Below are 16738 nucleotides of genomic sequence, written 5' to 3' on the forward strand. Positions count from 1 at the left end.
CCTATAAACACCCCACACATCGCCTGTACACCCCCGAACATTCCTCACACCAGACACACCGCCTGTACACCACCCAAACATCTCCTATAAACACGCCACACAACACTTGTACACCCCACAAATATCTCCTATAAACACCCCACACACCGCCTGTACACCCCCCAAACATCTCCTATAAACACCCCACACACCGCCTGTACACCCCCCAAACATCTCCTATAAACACCCCACACACCGCCTGTACACCCCCCAAACATCTCCTATAAACACCCCACACACCGCCTGTACACCCCCCAAACATCTCCTATAAACACCCCACACATCGCCTGTACGCCCCCCAAACATCTCATATAAACACCCCACACACGGCCTGTACACCCCCCGAACATCTCCTATAAACACCCCACACATCGCCTGTACGCCCCCCAAACATCTCATATAAACACCCCACACACGGCCTGTACACCCCCCAAACATCTCCTATAAACACCCCACACACCACCTATACATCCCCCAAACATCTCCTATAAACACCCCACACATGGCCTGTACACCCTCCAAACATCTCCTATAATCACCCCACACAACACCTGTACACCCCCCAAACATCTCCTATAAACACCCCACACACTGCCTGTACGCCCCCCAAACATCTCCTATAAACACGCCACACAACACTTGTACACCCCACAAACATCTCCTATAAACACGCCACACAACACTTGTACACCCCACAAACATCTCCTATAAACACCCCACACACCGCCTGTACACCCCCCAAACATCTCCTATAAACACCCCACACACCGCCTGTACACCACCCAAACATCTCCTATAAACACCCCACACACCGCCTGTACACCCCCCAAACATCTCCTATAAACACCCCACACACCGCCTGTACACCACCCAAACATCTCCTATAAACACCCCACACACCGCCTGTACACCCCCCAAACATCTCCTATAAACACCCCACACACCGCCTGTACACCACCCAAACATCTCCTATAAACACCCCACACATCGCCTGTACACCCCCGAACATTCCTCACACCAGACACACCGCCTGTACACCACCCAAACATCTCCTATAAACACGCCACACAACACTTGTACACCCCACAAATATCTCCTATAAACACCCCACACACCGCCTGTACACCCCCCAAACATCTCCTATAAACACCCCACACACCGCCTGTACACCCCCCAAACATCTCCTATAAACACCCCACACACCGCCTGTACACCCCCCAAACATCTCCTATAAACACCCCACACACCGCCTGTACACCCCCCAAACATCTCCTATAAACACCCCACACATCGCCTGTACGCCCCCCAAACATCTCATATAAACACCCCACACACGGCCTGTACACCCCCCGAACATTCCTCAAACACTCTGACACCAATAAAGAGAAAATTACCAGATCCACTCAGTGAACCGATCCAGGCTCCACGATGATGGATGCCACCCACCTCCCGCATTCACAGCCCAAACACAACTGCTCCCACCGTGTGCACATCAAATGCACATCACTGCTGCTTCTATCACTCGTCTTATTGCGGCACTATTCCTGTGTGTATATTATGTGACCCCTCAGATACTGGGATATAGCTGACCCCTGATGAAGAGCTCGAGCAGTGGAAGCTGCAATCTGTCATCACCATCTCAGCCATTAAAAGTGATTGAACACTGAGGACTCAATTCTGTGATCGGTGGCAGCGCTGATTTATACAGATCACATGATTGATTATATTATATAAATAACTCTATTGTCCTATTATCAATTATTTAATAATCTTATATATTTTATATATGTTTTATTTTCTTTATTTAATATGTGGCTTTAATACTTTCCATTCTCATCGGTCTCCGCCCCCGAGGAGCTCACAATCCCACATATCGGACACTTATGTAGAATAAGGCAGGTTCTCATATATATTATCATGTGGATCTCTGGTATTGAAATGTTGGCATTTTATGAACGTCCTCTATATAGGATAGCACCTGTCTAGAAGACACTTTATGGCATTATATTTAAACTCCCTAAAAACATGTCTTCAAATATCACTACGGGATTTACGTTCTCTCCCATCCGTCTCAACAACTCTCTCCTCCTGATGGGTTCTCTATTCTCCGTTACCCATTTTTTTAAATCTTCCCACTTGGCAAGTTCTGTGTCCAATCTTTTCTGTACTTTCTCCAGACCTCTATCATGGGCAAATTGTAATAAGATTTTCTTCCTCTCCATCTTCTCCTTGCCGGGGTTTCTTGTCTCCTCCATCCGGAAATCCACATCTCTCATGATCTCGTACAGACACTTCAGGATCCCCTCATGTTTCCCCCGGGTTTTCTCATTATCTTCCACTGTGTAATTCTCCACGGGGAATATGTTGTCCACCCCCATCCTCCTGAACTTCTCCTGAATGTCTGGAAGATGCTCGCTCAGCTTACGGGTGATGACCACGGTGGGGAAGAGACCTAGGAGATAATGGTACAGAGGATTCATATTGCACGTGGAATTCCGGCTATTATACTTAATGGCTGTATGTCGTGGATCTGTTCAGCAGAGGTCTATGGTTCTGTCCCTCAGCTCTGGCATGGTTCCTTCTCTCACCATAGATCCAGGAAGGAGCTGGATATACCCACCATTCTCCGGTCATGGAGCTATGGTCAGAGACCGCCCTCATCTCCTCTCCTCCCTCTCTGAGAAGAACATGGCTGACTAGGAGGTGAACTACAGGATGGAAATGATTCAATATAAGAAATATGGAGGAGAATGTACAAGTCACTTTGTAAGGAACACGCAGTGGCCAGATGATGTAGGACATCTTGATTCCCTGATGAGACAGGCAGTCATAGCCGCAAGGCATCCAGAATCTGACCGCTAAGCACAGGGCATTTATACATTGGCTCTTTCTCAGAAATAGTGGCTGTTCAGGTCTTGTCGTTGTCCTACTCAGTCACTCTCAGGATCTGAGGTGGCCCGGATCTTATTTGGCTGCGGTAACAATGAGACTACAGCAGTAATATTCTACGTACTATATGAAGGGGCTGTAAGAGTAAAATATGGGAGGTCACAATAAAATCGGCAAATTTAAGCATATAAATAATGCCCCATCTTGATAATCTTTTGCAGAAAGATTTCTGACTTAAGTGGATTGAGATAGGTCAACATTGCAAAATCCTCCGACTGATCCCACGTTGGGCGTCAGATAACACTTTTCAGTGCTGTGTTATCTGCATTCTCTTATCCATCTGTAGCCAGCGTCATAGGGGGGCTGCTCTAACAGTGGGATTACAGCACTATAACTCTATATACTAAGTACCTCAAGAATCCTAGACGGGAGGTCAAAGAATAGGAAGCTGCAGTGATCCAGGTGGGAGAGGACGAGGAGGTGCACTAGCATTGCTGCTGATAAGATGGCTTGATGTTGGAGAAAGAAAAGATCTAAGATATGTTTTGAGTTGGAGGCGACAGTGGGTGGTGAGGGTTGGATGAGTGGGTTGATATGGTGTGGAATATAAGGTCATATTGAGGCAGCGGACTTGTGAGACTGGGGAACATGTGGAGTCATTAACTGTGATTGATAGGTCCGGCCGGGAAGTGAGTGAAATGGCGGAAAGATCAGACACTTGGTTTAATCCAAAAGGCGTTTAAGAAATCGAGAAGAGAAGAAGGCGAATATATCTTGATAGTCTGGAAATCAGGAGACCATAAAGGTGACATCGGGGCCATACAGGCAAGAATAAAAGTGGTACTGAAAGCTAAGATGATGGCTGGTTTCAGGAAAAGTGATTAAATAAAGATTAGGGTCTCAAAGCTTTGATGGACATCAACACAGAGGGCAAGAAGGAGAGGTGATGTGTAAGTAGGAGAGGATAAACGGTCATCCAGGTGACTCCTGAGAAGATACAAAAGATTGGCCAAGTAATGACAAGGAGTGAGAGGGGTTGTAGGAAAAGGTAAGAGATGACTGTGACCAAGACAGAGGACAAGCGGGGAATGAGGAGCACAAAGCAATGAGGAAGGCAGAGGACAGATTTAGAAAAATAATAATATAATGTAGAAGGTTGTAGATAGGTCTCGAAAGAGGAGCAAAGAGTAATATAAAAGACAGAAATGAAAAGAACAGCCGAAGGTAGCGGGCAGAGGGCAGGGGGAGCCAGTGGCATAGAGTCAATATCTGCCTCCACCATGGGCCCGTGAGTCAGGGGAACCCGGAACCCGGTGCGTACACTGGCACTGGGCCCCCCGCCCAACATCGTACTTATAACTGTATCGGCATCCTGGTCCTGGATGCCGATACAGTTGAAAACATTGATACAAGAGGGATTCGTCCGCTGACGCTCCCTCTCCCATCATTCCCTCTATGCGTCTGAGGTCTGTGACGACTTAGGGCAGAGGGCGCGATGACGTCACTACAACGCGTTCTCTGTGCTGAGCGGTGCAGAGGGTCAGAAGATGTGCTGCAGAGACAAGAGCAACAGGGGAACGGGGAGAGGTGAGTATTTGTCTATTTTTTATGTATAGAGAACTATATGAGGCCCATTATACTGTATGGAGGACTATGTGGGCCCATTATACTGTATTAAGGACTATGTGATATCCATAATACTGTATGGAGGACTATGTGGGGCCATTATACTGTATGGAGGACTATGTGAGGCCCATTATACTGTATGAGGACTATGTGGGCCCATTATACTGTATTAAGGACTATGTGATATCCATAATACTGTATGGAGGACGATGTGGGGCCCATTATACTGTATGGAGGACTATGTGGGGCCATTATACTGTATGGAGGACTATGTGGGGCCATCATACTGTATGGAGGACTATGTGGAGCCCATAATACTGTATGGAGGATTATGTGGAGCCCATTATACTGTATGGAGGACTATGTGGGGCCATTATACTGTATGGAGGACTATGTGGAGCCCATAATACTGTATGGAGGATTATGTGGAGCCCATTATACTGTATGGAGGACTATGTGGGGCCCATTATACTGTATGGAGCACTATGTGGGGCCCATTATACTGTATGGAGGACTATGTGGGGTCATTATACTGTATGGAGGACTATGTGGGGTCATTATGCAGTATTAAGGAATTATGTGATACTCATAATACTGTATGGAGGATTATGTGGAGCCCATTATACTGTATGGAGGACTATGTGGGGCCATTATACTGTATGGAGGACTATGTGGGGCCATCATACTGTATGGAGGATTATGTGGGCCCATTATACTGTATGGAGGACTATGTGGGGCCCATTATTCTGTATGGAGGACTATGTGGGGCCATTATACTGTATGGAGGATTATGTGGGACCATTATACTGTATGGAGGATTATGTGGAGCCCTTTATACTGTATGGAGGGCTATCTGGGGACATTATACTGTATGGAGGACTATAGAGGGCCATTATACTGTATGGAGGGCTATGTGGGGCCATTATACTGTATGGAGGACTATGTGGGGCCCATTATACTGTATGGAGGACTATGTGGGGTCATTATGCAGTATTAAGGAATTATGTGATACCCATAATACTGTATGGAGGATTATGTGGAGCCCATTATACTGTATGGAGGACTATGTGGGGCCATTATACTGTATGGAGGACTATGTGGGGCCATCATACTGTATGGAGGATTATGTGGAGCCCATTATTCTGTATGGAGGACTATGTGGGCCCATTATACTGTATGGAGGGCTATGTGGGGCCATTAGACTGTATGGAGGACTATATGGGGCCATTATACTGTATGGAGGGCTATGTGGGGCCATTATACTCTATGGAGGACTATGTGGGGCCCATTATACTGTATGGAGGACTATGTAGGGTCATTATACAGTATTAAGAACTATGTGATGCCCATAATACTGTATGGAGGATTATGTGGAGCCCATTATACTGTATGGAGGACTTTGTGGGGCCCATTATACTGTATGGAGGACTATGTGGGGCCATTATACTGTATTAAGGACTATGTGATACCCATAATACTGTATGGAGGATTATGTGGAGCCCATTATACTGTATGGAGGACTATGTGGGGCCATTATACTGTATGGAGGACTATGTGGAGCCCATTATACTGCATGGAGGATTATGTGGAGCCCATTATACTGTATGGAGGACTATGTGGGGCCATTATACTGTATGGAGGACTATGTGATACCCATAATACTGTATGGAGGACTATGTGGAGCCCATTATACTGCATGGAGGATTATGTGGAGCCCATTATACTGTATGGAGGACTATGTGGAGCCCATTATACTGTATGGAGGATTATGTGGAGCCATTATACTGTATAGAGGACTATGTGGAGCCCATTATACTGTATGAAGGACTATGTGGGGCCATTATACTGTATGGAGGACTATGTGGGGCCCATTATACTGTATAGAGGACTATGTGGGGCCATTATTCTGTATGGAGGACTATGTGGGGCCCATTATACTGTATAGAGGACTATGTGGGGCCATTATACTGTATGGAGGACTATGTGGGGCCCTTTATACTGTATAGAGTACTATGTGGGGCCATTATACTGTATGGATGACTATGTGGGCCCATTATTCTGTATGGAGAACTATGTGGGGCCCATTATACTGTATGGATGACTATGTGGGGCCCATAATACTGTATGGAGGATTATGTGGAGCCCATTACACTGTATGGAGGACTATGTGAGGCCATTATTCTGTATGGAGGACTATGTGGGGCCATTATACTGTATGGAGGACTATGTGAGGCCATTAATCTGTATGGAGGACTATGTGGGCCCATTATACTGCATGGAGGACTATGTGGGGCCCATTATACTGTATGGAGGACTATGTGGGGCCCATAATACTGTATGGAGGACTATGTGGAGCCCATTATACTGTATGGAGGACTATGTGGACCCATTATTCTGTATGGAGAACTATGTGGGGCCCATTATACTGTATGGAGGACTATGTGGGGCCCATTATACTGTACAGAGGACTATTTGGGGCCATTATACTGTATGGAGGACTATGTGGGGCCCATTATACTGTATAGAGGACTATGTGGGGCCATTATACTGTATGGAGGACTCTGTGGGCCCATTATTCTGTATGGAGAACTATGTGGGGCCCATTATACTGTATGGAGGACTATGTGGAGCCCATTATACTGTATGGAGGACTATGTGAGGCCATTATTCTGTATGGAGGACAATGTGGGGCCATTATACTGTATGGAGGACTATGTGGGCCCATTATTCTGTATGGAGAATTATGTGGGGCCATTGTACTGTATGGAGGACTATGTGGGACCATTATACAATATGGAGGACTATGTGGGCCCATTATTCTGTATGGAGGACTATGTGGGGCCCATTATACTGTACGGAGGACTATGTGATATCCATAATACTGTATGGAGGATTATGTGGATCCCATTATACTGTATGGAGGACTATGTGGGCCAATTATACTGTATGGAGGACTATGTGGGGCCCATTATACTGTATGGAGGACTATGTGGGGCCATTATTCTGTATGGAGGACTATGTGGGCCCATTATACTGTATGGATGACTATGTGGGGCCCATTATTCTGTATGGAGGACTATGTGGGGCCATTATACTGTATGGAGGACTATGTGGGGCCATTATACTGTATGGAGGATTATGTGGAGCCCATTATACTGTATGGAGGACTATGTGGGCCCATTATACTGTATGGAGGGCTATGTGGGGCCATTATACTGTATGGAGGACTATATGGGGCCATTATACTGTATGGAGGGCTATGTGGGGCTATTATACTGTATGGAGGACTATGTGGGGCCCATTATACTGTATGGAGGACTATGTGGGGTCATTATGCAGTATTAAGGACTATGTGATACCCATAATACTGTATGGAGGATTATGTGGAGCCCATTATACTGTATGGAGGACTATGTGGGGCCATTATACTGTATGGAGGACTATGTGGGGCCATTATATTGTATGGAGGATTATGTGGAGTCCATTATACTGTATGGAGGATTATGTGGAGCCCATTATACTGTATGGAGGACTATGTGGGCCCATTATACTGTATGGAGGGCTATGTGGGGCCATTATACTGTATGGAGGACTATATGGGGCAATTATACTGTATGGAGGGCTATGTGGGGCCATTATACTGTATGGAGGATTATGTGGAGCCCATTATACTGTATGGAGGATTATGTGGAGCCCATTATACTGTATGGAGGACTATGTGGGGATATTATACTGTACGGAGGACTATGTGATATCCATAATACTGTATGGTGGATTATGTGGAGCCCATTATACTGTATGGAGGACTATGTGGGCCCATTATACTGTATGGAGGGCTATGTGGGGCCATTATACTGTATGGAGAACTATTTGGGGCCCATTATACTGTATGGAGGACTATGTGGGGTCATTATATAGTATTAAGGACTATGTGATACCCATTATACTGTATGGAGGATTATGTGGAGCCCATTACACTGTATGGAGGGCTATGTGGGGCCCATTATACTGTATGGAGGACTATGTGGAGCCATTATACTGTATTAAGGACTATGTGATACCCATAATACTGTATGGAGGATTATGTGGAGCCCATTATACTGTATGGAGGACTATGTGGGGCCATTATACTGTATTATGGACTATGTGATATCTATAATACTGTATGGAGGACTATGTGATACCCATAATACTGTATGGAGGACTATGTGGAGCTCATTTTACTGTATGGAGAACTATGTGGGCCCATTATTCTGTATGGAGGACTATGTAGGTCCCATTATTCTGTATGGAGGACTATGTGGGCCCATTATACTGTGTGGAGAACTATGTGAGCCCATTTTTCTGTATGGAGGACTATGTGGGGCCCATTATACTGTATGGAGGACTATGTGATACCCATAATACTGTATGGAGGTGTCACAGGTGTGTCAGAGGTGACAGACAGTCGTCCTGCAGTGGGTGGCTGCAGATCTCCACGTTTGGCAATGCAGACAGCTGCCTAGATAGGAGGCTGTCTTTTGGACCCAGCGACTACCTCCCTTTGGCCTGGGTTTATATATACCTGATCTATTCAGGTGGGCGTCGCCGGTTATATTAATTCCTACTTGGAACTTGGCTGAAGCAGCATCACGTCCTCTCTGAAGTCTTGAGGCTGTGTGCCCTGTTTGAGTTTTTTCTAAAGCCAAGTTGTAATTCCCCTGTGTTGTCTTCCCCTTTTGTCTTTAGAGTGCTAGCGGAGGTTGACTAGTGCTCATCGTCTTCCACCCCGAGCTATAGCCTTATACCAGGGATAGTAGGGTGAGGCACGTGGTTGGCGACAGCTGCGGAGGCTGTATAGGGACGTTAGGGGGAGACAGGGTGACGCTAGTCCAGATTAGGAGGTCACCTCTTCCCCCTTTCTCTAGTGTCTGGGCTCCCTTTCCCTTTCTCCTCTGTGTTGCACTCACACCTGGAGTGAGAGGAGGACTATGTGGAACCCATTATACTGTATGGATAACTATGTGGGCCCATTATTCTGTATGTAGGACTATGTGGGCCCATTATAATGTATGGAGAACTATATGGGGGTCATTATACTGTATGGAGGACTATGTGATACCCATAGTACTGTATGGAGGACTATGTCTTATTTACCGTCCCCCAGGGTCAGCCACCACCTTCTTTGACCATTTCACCACCACCCTTCATGCTTCAAACATGACTCAATCACACCCATCCTCAAAAAGCCCTCCCTTGACCCTTCCTCTCTGACTAGCTATTGCCCCATATCACTTCTCCCCTATGCCTCAAAACTACTAGAACAACACGTCCATTCTGAACTGTCCTCCCACCTCTCTTCCTGCTCCCTCTTCGACCGCCTACAGTCTGGTTTCCGACCGCACCATTCTTCTGAAACTGCACTGACTAAAGTCACCAACGACCTACTGCCAAATCCAAGCGACACTACTCTGTCCTCCTCCTTCTGGACCTGTCATCTGCCTTTGACACAGTGGACCATTCCCTCTTACTTCAGACTCTCTCATCTCTTGGCATCACAGACTTGGCCCTGTCCTGGATCTCCTCATACCTAACAGACCAGACATTCAGTGTCTCCCACTGACACACCACCTCCTCATCTCGCCCCCTATCTGTCGGTGTTCCCCAATGTTCATTTCTAGAACCCCTGCTATTCTCCATCTACACCTTAAGCCTGGGACAGCTCATAGATTTCTAAAACTTGGATAAAACAGAATTCATCATCTTTCCACCATCTCACTCAACCCCCCTAACTGACCTATCTATCAACGTCAATGGATGTCCACTCTCCACAGTCTGGCAAGCTTGCTGCCTTGTGGTAACCCTGGACTTGGATATCCAAGCCCTTTCCACTTCCTGCCCACTCTAACTTAAAAATATTTCCCGGATCTGCACATTCCTCAACCATGAATCTGCAAAAACACTAGTGCATGCCCTCATCATCTCCCGCCTCGACTACTACAACCTCCTGCTCTGTAGCCTTCCTTCCAACACTCTCGCACCCCTCCAATCTAAGCTAAACTCTGCTGCCCGACTAATCCACCTGGCCCCCCGCTGTTCCTTGGCCTCTCCTCTCTGTCAATCCCTTCACTGGCTCCTCATTGCTCAGAGACTCCAGATCAAAACTCTAACCATGGCATACAAAGCCATTCACAACCTGTCTCCGCCATACATCTGTGACCTAGTCTCCCGGTACTTACCTGCACGCAGCCTCTGATCCTCACAAGATCTCCTGCTCTACTCCCGTCTTATCTCCTCTTCCGACAATCGCATACAAGATTTCTCCCGTGCATCCCACCTACTCTGGAACTCTCTACCCCAACATATCAGACTCTCGCCTACCATGGAAACCTTCAAAAGGAGCCTGAAGACCCACCTCTTCCGAAAAGCCTACAACCTGCAGTAACCCTCGCTCCACCATACTGCTGCGCGACCAGCTCTACCCTCACCTACTGTATCCTCACCCATCCCTTGTAGACTGTGAGCCCTCGTGGGCAGGGTCCTCGCTCCACCATACCGCTGCACGACCAGCTCTACACTCACCTACTGTATCCTCACCCATCCCTTGTAGACTGTGAGCCCTCGCGGGCAGGGTCCTTGCTCCACCATACCGCTGCATGACCAGCTCTACCCTCACCTACTGTATCCTCACCCATCCCTTGTAGACTGTGAGCCCTCGCAGGCAGGGTCCTCGCTCCTCCTGTACCAGTCGCCGTCACGTTTTGTAATTGTTTTCGCTATGTATACCCCGATCACATGTAAAGCGCCATGGAATAAATGGCGCTATAATAATAACTATTTGTATGCCACTGTTAGTCTGGGTACTTGTATGTATATATATATATATATATATATATATATATATATATATATATATATATATATATATATAAACTATATGACACATATGGTATATACTTGTTCTGTTGTTACCTGTTATTTTTCGGACCTTAGTGAGGATTTCCTTCAGCTCGCTTTCCTCCGCGGAGGCGATCTGTGTGTTCGCACTGTGAGATAATGGAGGATAACACCAGGATTACATCGGTCATGTAGCAGAGACTCTGATAGATTTTGGAATATATGATCATTTTCCCTCGTACTGTACGATATCTTTGGGGCAGTGATATAAATGTGGAGTTCTCACCTGTAGACGAGCACAGGAACGATGAAATCCGCAGAGCGATCCACTAAGTCTGCGGTCAGCACTATGTTCATCATGTCTTCATAGTCAGAGCGCCATCTGACTGCACAGCCCAAAGGTAGAAAGTTCCCTGGATCATGGAAAAAGAGACATCTGGTAACTGGCATGGAGTCACACACCAAACTCCTCTTCTTCTTATCTGATTGTGGTCTTTTCTGCCATACTGTTCTGCTCCTGCATATTATATGGAGTCCAGAAAGTTGTATATTAGGGGCATTTTCAAGCTTAACTGAACCATGGACCTGGGCATAGAATGTAGCTAAGCGGCAGAAGAACTCAATGCCAGGCAGCTGCTGCAAAAGCAAATAGGAATTTATGGTTTATGAAAAGAGAGATAAAAACCTGTGACCAAATATAATAACTCTCTATATATTACAGCAGATCACACAATGGGTGTGGGTGTATGGACCTGGCATAGGAGGAGTGATACACGGCCGGAATCGCATTTTTTTTTGTTACATTTGATGAATCTGGATTTTTTTGTTATTTTTCAGTACATTATATGACTTTGGTAAAGTGAATGGTGTAATTCTAAACTTCAACTCGTCCCACAAAACACAACCCTCATACGTCTACGGAGAAAGAAAGAAACAAGCTGCGAGACTTGGAAGAAGAGAAGGAAAAAACCAAGGCGCAAAAACAAAAATTTGCCCAGTCATGTAAGACCACATGTAGGACGGAGATCCGGACGTGACCGGTGCCGCTCCGAGCCCTGGAGACGTCAGGACTCCCAAAATTGGAACCATTTCTGCTTGCATTGGGGCATTTCATGAATAATACAGTAACTGGTTTGTCGTCTACATTGTATCATGATACAAAATCATCTCCGCCACTCACCCAGCTGAGCATAGATCTCCCCGGTCTCATCCTTGTTCATTTTGGCACATCCTCGGTTGTCCACCAGGGTGATGGTCTCCGTCAGCTCATACGCGTTCCTTATCATGGTCTCAGGCTTCTCCTCTGACCCGGCCACCTTTGCATGGGTCGTATAGGGTCCATCACCCACCACGTACTTACAGGAGTTGATGAAGGAGGATTTCCCATGACCGGTGTAACCGAAGAACTGCAGGAGAACCCGGGAGTATTCCTGATTACCATGAGGCCCGTTATTCAGGCTGAAGTTCTTGATATAATCCTTCATGGACCAAGAATCCATAGCTGGTTTTGGTGAGAGGAGCTGGTTCTGGTGAGAGGAGTCGGTTCTGGTGAGAGGAGCTGGCTCTGGTGAGAAGAGCTGGTTCTGGTGAGAGGAGCTGGTTCTGGTGAGAGGAGTCGGTTCTGGTGAGAGGAGCTGGTTCTGGTGAGAGGAGCTGGTTCTCGTAAGAGGAGCTGGTTCTGGTGAGAGGAGTCGGTTCTGGTGAGAGAAGCCGGTTCTGGTGAGAGGAGCTGGGTCTGGTGAGAGGAGTCGGTTCTGGTGAGAGGAGCTGGTTCTGGTGAGAGGAGCTGGTTCTCGTGAGAGGAGTCGGTTCTGGTGAGAGGAGCCGGTTCTGGTGAGAGGAGCTGGCTCTGGTGAGAGGAGTCGGTTCTGGTGAGAGAAGCTGGTTCTGGTGAGAGGAGCTGGTTCCCGTGAGAGGAGTCGGTTCTGGTGAGAGGAGCTGGTTCTGGTGAGAGGAGTCGGTTCTGGTGAGAGGAGCTGGTTCTGGTGAGAGGAGTCGGTTCTGGTGAGAGGAGCTGGTTCTGGTGAGAGGAGCCGGTTCTGGTGAGAGGAGCTGGTTCTCGTGAGAGGAGCCGGTTCTGGTGAGAGGAGCTGGTTCTCGTGAGAGGAGCCGGTTCTGGTGAGAGGAGTCGGTTCTGGTGAGAGGAGCCGGTTCTGGTGAGAGGAGTCGGTTCTGGTGAGAGGAGCTGGTTCTGGTGAGAGGAGTCGGTTCTGGTGAGAGGAGCTGGTTCTGGTGAGAGGAGTCGGTTCTGGAGAGAGGAGATGGTTCTGGTGAGAGGAGCCGGTTCTGGTGAGAGGAGCTGGTTCTGGTGAGAGGAGCCGGTTCTGGTGAGAGGAGTCAGTTCTGGTGAGAGGAGCTGGTTCTGGTTATAGGAGTCGGTTCTGGTGAGAGGAGCTGGTTCTGGTGAGAGGAGCCGGTTCTGGTGAGAGGAGCTGGTTCTGGTGAGAGGAGTCGGTTCTGGTGAGAGGAGCTGGTTCTGGTGAGAGGAGTCGGTTCTGGAGAGAGGAGCTGGTTCTGGTGAGAGGAGCTGGTTCTGTTGAGAGGAGCTGGTTCTGGTGAGAGGAGTCGGTTCTGGTGAGAGGAGCCGGTTCTGGTGAGAGGAGCTGTTTCTGTTGAGAGGAGCTGGTTCTGGTGAGAGGAGTCGGTTCTGGAGAGAGAAGATGGTTCTGGTGAGAGGAGCTGGTTCTGGTGAGAGGAGCTGGTTCTGGTGAGTGGAGTCGGTTCTGGAGAGAGAAGATGGTTCTGGTGAGAGGAGCTGGTTCTGGTGAGAGGAGTCGGTTCTGGTGAGAGTTGCTGATTCTGTGTGGAATGGGGCAGTTATTTCTCCCTTTCTCTCTTCTTTATTGCTCAGATATGGAGCGAGTGGAAATATTCACTGTATTTAGAAGGGGAAAGTGAAAGTAGAACTTAGCCTTCCTGATACTTCTATATGATGGATGACGTGTTAACCCTTTGTGGAGACGAAGCTGCCCATCCCCCGCTCCTTCTTTCCTCTCTATAATTGTGATCATGTTGCGTCTTCTCCGGCCGCTCAGAGTGGAGGGAGCTCAGAAGATTTTGCAGAAAATATCTGATCCCTCGGAGTCTTAGGGAGTGATCCTACATAGTGATTGGCAGCTCCAACCCCACGATTCCCTAAGCTCAGCGGGGGCAGGGATTTCTACTATTAAATGGCTCCTTCTTCTGAGGTTTCCTCACTAGTGATGAGCGAGCATCAGGTTGCTCAGGTACGCTCGTTACTCAATTGAGTATCACGGGTGCTTGAGAGGCATACTTGAGTCCCGAACCGCGTGTTTGGCGCCTATTAGACAGCCAATAGACATGCGAGGATTGCCCGCCATACACAATAATGCCGTAGCCATGCTGTCTACGACATTACTGTGATTGGCCGGTCACATTGCGTCTTATAGAAGACACGGTGACGCAATGCTCGGCACACTCTCCTCAGGAAGCAGTTCAGGGAGAGTTGATCTAGGAGCGAGAGCTTAGATTAGAGCAGGCATATAGGCAGTTATCTGAGCACACAAATCTTCAAGAGTGCCCATGTGACGCCCGGATGGAGGAGAGATGATGGTGTTGATGATGTTGTTGTTGCGCCTCTCCTCCCCCTTCTCACTAGCCCACCCTGAGAGTTGGGGTACCCGGAGCCGGGCCACTGTGCTTGTGTGGATGTAGTCGCGGCCTGGGCCCGGTCCGTGCCCAGGGTTGTCACACAAAAATAAGGGCTAGGAGGGTCGGTGACCGGTGACAGTGATTCGAGTGGTTTTCTGTATGACTATGTAGCACCCTGAGGATTCGGCTGCTACAGGGGTATTACACCTCAAGCCTGAGGTGTGGTATTCCACTCCCGGGTAAGGATGGAGTGTGGAACTGAGCTTAGTAGGCTGCATGCACTACATACATCCCATTTCCGGGGAACAGAACAACGGTACTCCCACCAGTATATGTGCAGGTACGACAGCGTCTGTCCCTGGCTGGAGTGGGAGGGGGGTGGAACATCCCAGTAGTGTAGGGGCAGATAGGGGGAGTAGTCTGGGTAAAGCTAGGAGCCCATTGGGTGCTGGTCACCTGGGTTCACACATAGAGGGAGTATATAAGGTGGGCACCATCTTAGATCAGGGTTCAGTTCAGGCAGGAGGAGAAGAGCAGAGGAGCTCAGCCAGGAGGGCTGACAGGGAGCTGTGGCTCCGGCTGGGCCCAGCTCCAGAGCAAGGCCTGCAGAGAGAGGGGTAAGAAGGACCCAGAGAGAAAGACAGAGGGAACCCCAAGATCCCAGAATAAGGACAGAAGGGTGAAGGGTTGGCGGACACGGGTACCGGATCCCAAGCTGGCAGAGACCAAAACAAACCTTAGCCAGGAACCGGAGGTCGTGGTCAGGATCTGCCACGACCCTCACCAAATCCACTAGAAAGGCACACCAAGTATAGGGTCAGGGAGCCCAGAGGAGGCTTGACCACCAAGAGACCCGAGGGAGCCGGCCAAAAGTGGATCCCTGGTGGGAACGGCCAGAGGAAGGGAGAGTCAGAAAGGAGCTCAGGACCACGCTCCGGAACTGCCTGGGGGTTGGCCGAGTCCAGGACCTGGTGGACGCAGCACGGCTCGGGTGGTCACTCAAGGCCAGAGTGACTAAAGCAACATCAGTGAGTAAAAACCCTGAAACTGCATCTCCTGACTCTGCCTCTCCTTCCTGCATCATCACAACCCCCATCATCCACACCTGCTGCCCTGAGGCCATACCCCTCCCGTTGGGGGTTATACCATCACTGCTGCACATATACCACCGGCCTCAGCGGACTGCTCTGCAGCGGCGGCTTCAAAGCCGCACTCAACGGGTGGCGTAGTCGACACTTAACAACATCTACAAAGACTGCCACACACTTAGTTTGACACCCTGGGCACGGACCGGGTCACCGCCACAAGGACTACTACCCCCATACAGATCCGGCTCCAGGTATCCCCTGAACATGGCCCAGGGGGCGCGTCAACTTTTGGCGTAGTCGGCAGGATAACGTGCCCGCAACTACCGGGTACTGCGTGACTGAAGAAAAGTTCATATTTACCGTAAAAAGAAGTCTCCCGCCAATTCCGGAGGGTCCCCGCCATCGGACGCTATCTCGGATCATTTCCCGCCGTTTGCCCGCCATCTGCAGTTTTTTTCCCGCCATCTGAGAAGATTTCACGCCTTGGCAGAGCGGACGCCATTATGGGCGTGCCAGAGGGTGGCAAGAGGCCACCTCCCATCGTGGGCCAGGACCAAGAATGGCGCCAAAAACGAAGACCGCCCCCACCAGCAGAGACTGCAATGATT

The 16738-nt window shown here is 48.5% G+C and overlaps 1 protein-coding gene across 1 annotated transcript; it reads right to left on the bottom strand.

Moving 5' to 3' along the window:
• Positions 1-1832: 1832 nt before the first annotated feature.
• LOC141161272 (uncharacterized) lies at positions 1833-13793 on the bottom strand. The gene is made up of 4 exons (XM_073646068.1): positions 12611-13793; positions 11717-11843; positions 11506-11579; positions 1833-2491 (listed from the first exon to the last, which is right to left on the bottom strand). Exons 1-4 carry the CDS (start codon positions 12927-12929, stop codon positions 2034-2036), a joined length of 978 nt encoding a protein of 325 aa, XP_073502169.1. The 5' UTR covers positions 12930-13793; the 3' UTR covers positions 1833-2033.
• Between the last annotated feature and the right edge of the window lie 2945 nt (positions 13794-16738).

This window comes from Phyllobates terribilis, unplaced genomic scaffold, assembly GCF_046119375.1.
Source record: "Phyllobates terribilis strain yellow unplaced genomic scaffold, ASM4611937v1 Scaffold_9__5_contigs__length_417890890, whole genome shotgun sequence".
Lineage (NCBI taxonomy): Eukaryota > Metazoa > Chordata > Amphibia > Anura > Dendrobatidae > Phyllobates > Phyllobates terribilis.

Excerpts from the sequence above, each read along its gene's own strand:
- LOC141161272 (XM_073646068.1), bottom strand. The coding sequence starts at position 12,929 with ATGGATTCTTGGTCCATGAAGGATTATATCAAGAACTTCAGCCTGAAT. Across the intron at positions 11,844-12,610 it reads GGAGATCTATGCTCAGCTGG|GGAACTTTCTACCTTTGGGC; the intron begins GTGAGTGGCGGA and ends TCCATGATCCAG. Across the intron at positions 11,580-11,716 it reads GTTCCTGTGCTCGTCTACAG|TGCGAACACACAGATCGCCT; the intron begins GTGAGAACTCCA and ends ATTATCTCACAG.